The sequence below is a fragment of the Oncorhynchus clarkii genome, chromosome 31 (assembly GCF_045791955.1).
Source record: "Oncorhynchus clarkii lewisi isolate Uvic-CL-2024 chromosome 31, UVic_Ocla_1.0, whole genome shotgun sequence".
Lineage (NCBI taxonomy): Eukaryota > Metazoa > Chordata > Actinopteri > Salmoniformes > Salmonidae > Oncorhynchus > Oncorhynchus clarkii.
Genome location: NC_092177.1, coordinates 34375861 through 34386801, shown reverse-complemented (window position 1 = coordinate 34386801; position 10941 = coordinate 34375861). Strand labels below are relative to the sequence as shown.

The 10941-nt window shown below is 42.2% G+C and overlaps 1 protein-coding gene across 1 annotated transcript; it reads right to left on the bottom strand.

Annotated features, from left to right (window-relative positions):
* Positions 1–6716: 6716 nt before the first annotated feature.
* On the bottom strand, positions 6717–10589 carry LOC139391206 (interleukin-21-like). Its single transcript, XM_071138821.1, has 6 exons — positions 10461–10589; positions 10125–10166; positions 7648–7758; positions 7169–7207; positions 6852–6935; positions 6717–6737 (listed from the first exon to the last, which is right to left on the bottom strand). Exons 1-6 carry the CDS (start codon positions 10587–10589, stop codon positions 6717–6719), a joined length of 426 nt encoding a protein of 141 aa, XP_070994922.1.
* Positions 10590–10941: the final 352 nt, after the last annotated feature.

Below are 10941 nucleotides of genomic sequence, written 5' to 3'. Positions count from 1 at the left end.
TACAGGATGGCAACAACAACTACCCGAGTTACACCAAGAACGCACAATTCCTCCAGTGCTCAGACTGTCCTCAATAGGCTGAGAGAGGCTCGACTGAGGCCTTGTAGGCCTGTTGTAATGCAGGTCCTCACCAGACATCACCGGCAACAATGTCGCCTATGGGCACAAACCCACCGTCACTGGACCAGACAGGACTGGCAAAAAGTGCTCTTTACTGACGAGTCGCGGTTTTGTCTCACCAGGGGTGATGGTCGGATTCGCGTTTATCTTCAAAGGAATGAGCGTCACACTGAGGCCTGTACTCTGGAGCGAGATCGATTCTGAGGTGGAGGGTCCGTCATGGTCTGGGTCGGTGTGTCACAGCATCATCGGACTGAGCTTGTTGTCAGTGCAGGCAATCTCAACACTGTGCATTACAGGCAAGACATCCTCCTCCCTCATGTGGTACCCTTCCTGCAGGCTCATCCTGACATGACCCTCCAGCATGACAGTGCCACCAGCCATACTGCTCGTTCTGTGTGTGATTTTCTGCAAGACAGGAATGTCAGTGTTCTGCCATGGCCAGTGAAGAGCCCGGATCTCAATCCCATTGTGCACGTGTGGGACCTGTTGGATCGGAGAATGAGGGCTAGGGCCATTTCCCCCAGAAATGTCCGGGAACTTGCAGGTGCCTTGGTGGAAGAGTGGGTTAACATCTCACAGCAAGAACTGGCAAATCTGGTGCAGTCCATGAGGAGGAGATGCACTGCAGTACTTATTCATGCACCTGGTGGCCACACCAGATACTGACTTCTGATTTTGAACCCCCCCCCCCCCTTTGTTCAGGGACACATGTCTGTTGAACTGGTTCAGTTTATGTCTCAGTTGTTGAATCTTGTTATGTTCATACAAATATTTACACATGTTAAGTTTGCTGAAAATATACGCAGTTGACAGTGAGAGGACATTTTAGAGAGGACGTTTTAGAGTTTATATTGTCACCCTTGCACTTTTCTTAGATAATTCCCTATAACTTGACATTGAAAACAACTTTTGGTCTCCACACCTTGTCATTAGATTTTCAACATTGCAGAACCAATTTTATATTTGTAAACTTCTGTTTAGAATTTTTATCTAGAAAATAAAGTAAAATGGCAAGGAGAAACCTATTGGCACACTGGAGCTAGTACTTGGTTGCACAGCCTTCAGCACTCTTTTGTAAATCTTGAACATTTGAGGTGTGCCCTCCACTAACTGCTGTTTTCAGATCTCGCCATAGGTTTTGGATGGAATTCAGATCTGGACTCTTTGCTGGCCATTCCAGAACAGTCCCATATTTATTCTTGAACCATTCCTGTGTGCTTTTTGACGGGTGTTTGGGGTCGTTGTCCTGCTGGAAGACCCACCACCTTCAAAGGACACAACGTTTTTGTACACTGGTATGAACTTTGAACTCCAAAACACCTGATTTCATGATGCCTTTCACACATTTAAGGTCCCCGGTACCAGGGGCAGCAAAGCAACTCCACAACATTATCAAACCTCACCCATGTTTGATTATATGATGGCGCCGGAGGAGATGGCTGCCGTTTTACAGGCTCCGAACCAATTGTGCTATTGGGGGTGTTTTTCATGTTATTTGTAACAGCTTCTGGATATCAGGACAACGATTACTCTCCTCGTACTGGACAAAGTTTTTTTTTTTTTTCTTTAACGAGTTGAACGTGAAGGATTTACTTCACCCGACAATGCTCAAATCCCTGTCATTCACATGAAGAAGAGACGGGGACGTAGGTCGGGGTGACTTGTAAGGATCCGATGGCGAGTGAGTAATCAATCCCTCTACCATCAGTCCTATTAGCCAACGTCCAATCATTGGATAATAAAATGGATGAGCGCCGATCAAGACTACCCTACCAAGGGGACATTAAAAACGGTAATATCTTATGTTTCATCAGCAAGACAGAACAGCTGCCTCCGGTAAGACAAGGGCTGGCGGTCTGGGTCTATTTGTAACTAACAGCTGGTGCACAAAATCTAATATTAAGGAAGTCTCAAGGCTTTGCTCGCCTATCTCATAATAAGCTGTAGACCACACTATTTACGAAGAGATTTTTCTTCTATATACACTGCTCAAAAAAATAAAGGGAACACTAAAATAACACATCCTATGAATGAATTAATGAAATATTATTATTAAATACTTTTTTCTTTACATAGTTGAATGTGCTGACAACAAAATCACACAAATTATCAATGGAAATCAAATTTATCAACCCATGGAGGTCTGGATTTGGAGTCACACTCAAAATTAAAGTGGAAAACCACACTACAGGCTGATCCAACTTTGATGTAATGTCCTTAAAATAAGTCAAAATGAGGCTCAGTAGTGTGTGTGTGTGTGGCCTCCGCGTGCCTGAATGACCTCCCTACAATGCCTGGGCATGCTCCTGATGAGGTGGCGGATGGTCTCCTGAGGGATCTCCTCCCAGACCCGCCAACTCCTGGACAGTCTGGTGGATGGAGCGAGACATGATGTCCCAGATGTGCTCAATTGGATTCAGGTCTGGGGAACGTACGGGCCAGTCCATAGCATCAATTCCTTCCTCTTGCAGGAACTGCTGACACACTCCAGCCACATGAGGTCTGCATTGTCTTGCATTAGGAGGATCCCAGGGCCAACCACACCAGCAAATGGTCTGACAAGGGGTCTGAGGATCTCATCTCGGTACCTAATGGCAGTCAGGCTACCTCTGGCGAGCACATGGAGGGCTGTGCGGCCCCCCAAAGAAATGCCACCCCACAACCTGCCTGACCCACCGCCAAACCAGTCATGCTGGAGGATGTTGCAGGCAACAGAATGTTCTCCACGGCGTCTCCAGACTCTGTCACGTCTGTCACGTGCTCAGTGTGAACCTGCTTTCATCTGTGAAGAGCACAGGGCGCCAGTGGCGAATTTGCCAATCTTGGTGTTCTTTGGCAAATGCCAAACGTCCTGCACGTGTAGGGCTGTAAGCACAACCCCCACCTGTGAGCATCGGGCCCTCATACCACCCTCATGGAGTCTTTTTCTGACCGTTTGAGCAGACACATGCACATTTGTGGCCTGCTGGAGGTCATTTTGCAGGGCTCTGGCAGTGCTCCTCCTTGCACAAAGGCGGAGGTAGCGGTCCTGCTGCTGGGTTGTTGCCCTCCTACGGCCTCCTCCACGTCTCCTGATGTACTGGCCTGTCTCCTGGTAGCGCCTCCATGCTCTGGACACTACGCTGACAGACACAGCAAACCTTCTTGCCACAGCTCGCATTGATGTGCCATCCTGGATGAGCTGCACTACCTGAGCCACTTATGTGGGTTGTAGACTCCGTCTCTTGCTACCACTAGAGTGAAAGCACCGCCACCATTCAAAAGTGACCAAAACATCAGCCAGGAAGCATGGGAACTGAGAAGTGGTCTGTGGTCACCACCTGCAGAACCACTCCTTTATTGGGGGTGTCTTGCTAATTGCCTATAATTTCCACCTGTTGTCTATTCCATTTGCACAACAGCATGTGAAATGTATTGTCAATCAGTGTTGCTTCCTAAGAGGACAGTTTGATTTCACAGAAGTGTGATTGACTTGGAGTTACATTGTGTTGTTTAAGTGTTCCCTTTATTTTTTTGAGCAGTGCATATTTCGTAGCTGTTTATTTACCACCATAAACCAATGCTGGCACTAAGACAGCACTCAAAGAGCTGTATAAGGCCATAAGCAAACAAGAAAATGCTAATCCGCTCCTAGTGGCTGGGGACGTTAATGCAAGGAAACTTAAATCCATTTTACCTCATTTCTACCATGTTAAATGTGCAACCAGAGGAAAAAAAACTCTAGGCCACCTTTACTCCACAGACAGAGATGTGTTCAAAGCTCTCCCTCGCCCTCCATTTGGCAAACCTTACCTTAACTCTATCCTCCTATTCCTGCTTTCAAGCGAAAATGTAAGCAGGAAGTACCAGTGACTCGCTCAATAAGGAAGTGGTCAGATGACACAGATGCTAAGCTACAGGAATGTTTTGCTACCACAGACTGGAACATGTTCTGGGGTTCTTCCGATAACATTGAGGAGTACACACCACGTCAGTCACTGGCTTCATCAATAAGTGCATCGATGACGACGTCCCCACAGTGACCATACGTACCCCAACCAGGAGCCATGGATTACAGACAACATCCGCACTGAGCTAAAGGGTAGAGCTGCCGCTTTCAAGGATTGGGACTCAAACCCGGATGCTTATAAGAAATCCCGCTATTCCCTCAGACAAACCATCAAACAGGCAAAGCGTCAATACAGGACTAAGATTGAATCGTACTACACCGGCTCCAACGCTCGTCGGAAGTGGCAAGGCTTACAAACTATTATAGACACAAGCCTACTAGATGAGCTAAATAACTTCCATGCTCGCTTCGAGGAAGGAACACGGAAGCATGCATGAGAACAGCTGCTACAAACGAATGTGTGATCACAGTAAGTAGGACCTTTAAACAGGTCAACATTCACAAATCTGCGGGCCCAGACGGATTACCAGGATGTGTACTCTGAGCATGCGCTAACCAACTGGTAAGTGTCTTCACTGACATTTTTAACCTGAGTCTGTAATACCAACATGCTTCAAGCAGACCACCATATTCCCTGTGCCCAAGAACACCAAGGTAACCTGCCTAAATGACTACCGACCCGTAGGACTCACGTCTGTAGCCATGAAGGGCTTTGAAAGGCTGGTCATGGCTCACACCAACACCATTATTTCAGAGACCATAGACCCAATTTGCATACTGCCCCAACAGATCCACAGATGATGCAATTTATATGGCACTCCACACTGCCCTTTCACACCTGGACAAAAGGAATACCTACATGAAAATGCTATTCATTGACTACAGCTCAATGTTCAACACCATAGTGCCCTCAACTCATCAATAAACTAAGGACCCTGGGACTTAAACACCTCCCTCTGGAACTGGATCCCAGACTTCCTGACAGGCTGCCCCCAGGTGGTAAGGGTAGATAACAACACATCTGCCATAATGATTCTCAACACGGGGCCCCTCAGGGGTGTGTACTCATTCCCCTCCTGTATTCCCTGTTCACCTATGACTGCATGGCCAAGCACGAATCCAACACCAACACAATAAGTTTTCCTACGACACAACAGTGGTAGGCCTGATCACTGACAACGATGAGAGGTGGGGAGGAGGTCAGAAACCTGGCAGTGTGGTGCCAGGATAACAACCCCTCTCTCAACGTGATCAAGATAAAGGAGCTGATTGTGGACTACAAGAAAAAGAGGACCGAGCACACCCGCATTCTCATCAACAGGGCTGTACTGGAGCAGGTTGAGAGCTTCCTTGGTGTCCACATCCCCAACAAACTAACATGGTCCAAGCATACCAAGACAGTCATGAAGAGGGAATGACAAAGCTTTTCCCCTCAGGAAACTGAAAAGATTTGGCATGGGTCCTCAGATCCTCAACAAGTTCTACAGCTGCGCCATCGAGAGCATCCTGACTGGTTGCATCACCGCCTGGTATGGCAACTGCTCAGCCTCCAACCGCAAGGAACTACAGAGGGTAGTGTGTACGGCCCAGTACATCACTGGGGCCAAGCTTCCTGCCATCCAGGACCTCTATACCAGGCGGCTCCTTAATTATTTGTGCAAAGCTGTCATCAAGACAAAGGGTGGCTACTTTGAAGAATCTCAAATATAAAATATATTTGTATTTGTTTTACAGTTTTTTTGGTTACTACATTATTTCATATGTTATTTCATCGTTTTGATGTCTTCACTATTATTCTACAATGTAGAAAATAGTAAAACATAAATAAAAACCCTTGAATGTATAGGTGTGTCCAGACAGCAAAAAATAAAATATATTTTGAGTGCGACACTCCAGACCTCGGTGTGGACCGAGTGTGTTTGCAGGGAAACATGTATGGACACCTCTGGCCTTAATTGTCTTTGTTATTCAAATGTACTCAAAATAATCAGTGTCAAAACACAAATACAGTATTAGTTATTTAATATGCTCACATTCAATTAAATGTTTTTGATAAAATACAAAATACAAAAAGCAACAGCAATTTCATTACCGTTTCAAGCAATTTAATCTCATTGTGAGATACTTATTTTTGATATAATAAAATGCATAGTTTGGTGTAATGGATGAGATATAGCTTTGAGAGCTAACCATTTTAAATATATATAGTATACAAACATACAAATAGGTTCAGGTGAATAAATAAAGAAATGTTAAAACATCAATGAATAACTGCATGGATGTCTTTTTTACACTAGGTGGCACCAAAGCAGCTTTCTTGTGGGAATTAAATAATTATTTAGCATGAGTAGAATAACACCATTTCATAAATAAATATTAAATAAATATTATTATTATTATTATTATTAAATATAATTAGAACTTAATCAATATGATCATTTCTCTGTTTGTTTTTCTTTTGAGTGGCAGTCCACAGGTACATGTGATATGAAATGATATATGATTTGATATTGTACCTGTAACCCCCCCCCCCCCCAACAAAATAATGACAAAACAAATATAATCTTGGCCACAAAAATCAAATAACAAAATGCATAGAATAGTAGGATGGCCGGAATGGCCATAGCCATGTCTCTGATGTGTTCACAGAGTAGTGTCTTCTACACATTCCTGTCTTTTCCCACACTTTGTTCCAGTCATATCCTCACACCAGTCTATTCATAGCCTGAAAATCATATTTTTTTGTAGTTAGCACACTGCACACACTACCACCATTTTCTCTCATTGAAGTGTAGATGTTGTTGTTAAAAGTCTGACTTATTCATAATAACCGGGTTACCTTTTGAAGAAGAGATTCCAACTGTTTTACAAATTCCCTGCTGTCCTTCATTGGATAGGAATCACATCCTTGGCAGACTTTGTTCTGATGGAATAAAGGAACACGGAAAATGTTAACTTAGTTGGCCCACACAATTTAACTTTTTAAAAGTTCAAATACAAATTTGAAGTTACTCTTAGATTTGGACTGAAAATAGGCCTAGTAAAGTAACTACTACCCCTAACTTACTTTCCACATTCTTTACATAATTCTGATGTGATTATGTTTAATAATGATAACGCTATTAATGTCATTTGGAAAATAATGGCAAGGCTCACCTCTCTCTCTTCCCGACTGCAGGAGTCCACACCTCTAAACTAAAAACAGAACAAAGCAACATGTTCATACTTTGCCACAATCTTGCCATGTACATTTCTAAATATTAAGAACACCGGCTCTTTCCATGACACAGGCTGATCAGGTGAATCGAGATGAACACTATGATCCCTTATTGATGTAACAAGTTAAAGAAGGATTTTTAAGCCCCGATAACATTTTGACATGGACTGTGCATGTGTGCCATTCAGAGGGTGAATGGACAAGACTTAAGTGTCTTTGAACAGGGTATGGTAGTCGGTGCCAGGCGCACCGGTTTGTGTCAAGAACTGCAACGCTGCTGGGTTTTTCACGCTCAACAGTTTCCCGTGTGTATCAAGAAAAAAAGGGGGGGGGGTGCGCAACTCAATATTAGGAAGGTGTTGTTAATGTTGTGTTCAACTCAGTGTACATTATTCACATGTTTTCTGAAGTGACTCACAGTCAGTGGGCTGAGGTTTTTGATAACTTTGCGCTGCAATTTCTTTTGTTTGGCATTGAGACTAGGTACCATCTTCCGGAAGCACTCCAAGGCAGATAGGAAACAGCATTCCTGTAAAAAAGCAAAATGACACACTAAATGATGGATGTTGGATAAAAACAAGACTGCTTATTTTCCACTAATGAAACAAGTTGAGTGTCTTTTTGATACCTTTTCACACTCACATGAAAACATTGTAATGTGGAATGAGAACCACTGGAGAGAGCTTTTGAGCATATTTGAGCATATTTCATTAACCTGAACCTCAACCAGAATTCATACAATATTTCCAGTTCATAACAGCTAAATGTATTCTATTGAGCCACACACAACACCTGATTGACATATAACAACATGACCCACTCTCAAGTATGATACTCCACAGAGACCTAGTTAAGTCGTAATAACTTTTCTTACAATTTATATCACTTTTAAAAATTATTTATTAATTTAGCAGACTCTCTTATCCAGAGTGACTTGCAGGAGCAATAAGGATTAAGTGCCTTTGCGCAAGGGTACATGGACAGATTTTTCACCTAGTTAACTCTGGGATTCGAACAGGCGACTATTTGGTTACCGGCCCAACGTACCTAACCGCTAGGCTACCCTCCACCCTATATGAATGGTCTTATCATTTCCTACAAAACTGTGACTCACAAGTCATATTCTGTTTATCAGAGTAAGACTTTCTCATTCTACTCACTAGCAGGTCCAAACCCAGAACAAAGCCAAAGTGATCAAGAAACAATGTTTCCACCAACGTATCTAATACAGAAAAATGTCTTTCCCCGCTTCACTGAGATTAGGTAGATGTTTTCACTGTTTTCACTTGCTGCCTGTTTCCAGTTTCCCCACTTTGACTGGGCGTTTCACAGAACAGATAGAAAATTACCTCTCTCTTTGACGTGACAACACATTTTCCAGGTTGAGGCTTTCGTTTGCCTCTACCATTAGGCAATGATATTTTCCCCATGCTGTGGGCCTCAAACTCTTGAGTTCTCAAACAATAACTGACCAACGTTAGTTAGACGGCTAGGGTACAAACGAGAGCATGGCAACCTTTGATCAAGCGTTCACCCCGGGGAATATTGGTAACAGACTGGTTCCATGGTATACTCGTGAATTATTTGGTCCAGTTTAGGACAACCATGTTCAACTAACTTCAAGATATAGTCAAACATTTTCTGAAGCAGTAGCACAGTTTGTCTCTCGGGTAAAAGCCACAGAGACGTGAGTGCGATTACTCATCACATTTCTCCTAAATGTGCACAAGTAACTCCAAGAGACATGGAGATCACTTTCACGTTGACTCATTCATGCACAGAACTCTGACAAAAACACATGCCAAACTTGATTGACTGTTAGTGCAAACTGATAAATAGCTGAAAGAAATACTGCTCTTTTATCAAGTGGATGTTTTCTTAAGTTACATCTATAATGGGGTTTTTTTGTTGATGAAAGAGTGATTCTGACGAGTGTGTGGCCCGCTACTCGCTACAATCATCTCATGTTAACACTGTAAATGTACTCCACCTACTAAGATAAAAAAAAAAAAAATTAATTAGGTAGACTGTTAGATTAATTAGGTAGACTGTTAATTAGGTAGACTAGATTAGGTAGTCCATTAAAGTAATTGTCCAGTGTTTCCAGATTTCTATGAAACATTACCTATAATTAATTACAATGAGTGAAATAGTGTCCTTCCCCCTTTTAAAAAAAATAAAGTATACTAAAAGCAGTTTTTCTGTGTTGGAATGGTGGTGAGTGTATACATGTCATTACAAATATTTGTGAGTAGATCGCTGGTTGGCCAGATAACAACATGATTTGGGTATGAGTTAGTATGATATGAACTTTTTAAAAGTGACATTTTCACCAGACGGTTACTTTAATGCCGTCAGTGAGTTTATTTGGTTTAGTTTCAAGTAATTCACATATTGTCAAATCTATTGGCCCTACCCATGCTAGTAATTTAGCTGAAAACTATTTGTAGTTCCACAACTTAATTTTGCGTAAAAAATAAGTAATAAGGTGCACTTTTCCTTTCTTTAATGACAAAAGGATTACTGAACATATTCATACAAATGAGACTATATTAAACTATTAAAGTATTAAAGTATTTACTCATTATTGGTGATATAAACAATTAACTATACACATAATTTATGCAACTCTATTACAAATGTAATTGCTTTATACTATTGATGATTATATATATATTTTTAAGATCATTATTTCTTGACCTCACAAGACCCCATTCGCCGGCTATGGTACTAGCGTGCTACATTATGCGATATACAGTACAGTAGGTGTGAGAGCAAGACTAATAGCAACCACCACAACAGAGGTCATTCCTTGTCTGTGAGTTTTCTGACAATGATTCTTTTGCTTGTAGAGTAAATAAGGTATAGTAGAATTTCTTTCGAAAAATCGCTTACCTCTATATCCAGGGTAGGAGTATTCAACATCATGCCGTTGTGCTGCAAGAACAAAATAAAAACAGAGGTGTTGGTACTGAGGTTGCATCTCATATCAACCCCCCCCCCAAAAAAATAGAGGGGTGAGAAATTGTGGTAATACTTTCTATGAACCATTTACAGCCTTCATAAATGTAAAAAGACGCATTGCATCACAAAGTTAGTATAATGCATAATAAAACATGCTATGATCATTAGTAAAAGCTCATGGTTTCTTGCAAGAACCCATCAAATACATAAGCGCTGACAACGCATAAGCTTTGGAAAAGGTGTCCAATAAATTGCAGATTGACCTACCGCCACACTTTTGTTTAGTTGTCTTAACTCCTTTAGTACTTCAGTCAGCTTCATTGTTCTCTCGACCTTGTCGACATTCGCCAAAACACAACAGGTGATGGCTAGGAGACAACAAACAAGCAGCTTCATCTTTTCTTAACCTGCTTTAACGATTGCACAAATTACCCAAAGGATGCTGTTCAAAACGTTGACTGGTAATGTGGACAGGTGTTTTAACTTACCTATATATTTGTCCGTCAGGACACAGGAAAACCACGTTTGAGAGATTGGAAAACTGCTGAAAGTATGAATGAATGAGTAATGACTTTTTCTTTTCCACTGGCCACTACGTGAGCTCAGAGTTGTGCCTGCGTGGGGCGTAGGGATGCAAGTGCGTGAACGAAAACATACTTTCTGCACACAAGGCAGGAAACTACAGAGCACCACTAGTTCCCATTTTCACTTTGAATCAGAGGACCTATAGCTGGCTATACATTATGTG

What these genes read in the sequence shown, in the direction of transcription:
- LOC139391206 (XM_071138821.1), bottom strand. Translation starts at nt 10,589, where the DNA reads ATGAAGCTGCTTGTTTGTTGTCTCCTAGCCATCACCTGTTGTGTTTTG. An exon ending in GCAGTCGGGAAGAGAGAGAG is followed by an intron (nt 6,936 to 7,168) that starts GTGAGCCTTGCC and finishes TTATTCCATCAG; the next exon opens with AACAAAGTCTGCCAAGGATG. An exon ending in TGGAATCTCTTCTTCAAAAG is followed by an intron (nt 6,738 to 6,851) that starts GTAACCCGGTTA and finishes TATGATTTTCAG; the next exon opens with GCTATGAATAGACTGGTGTG.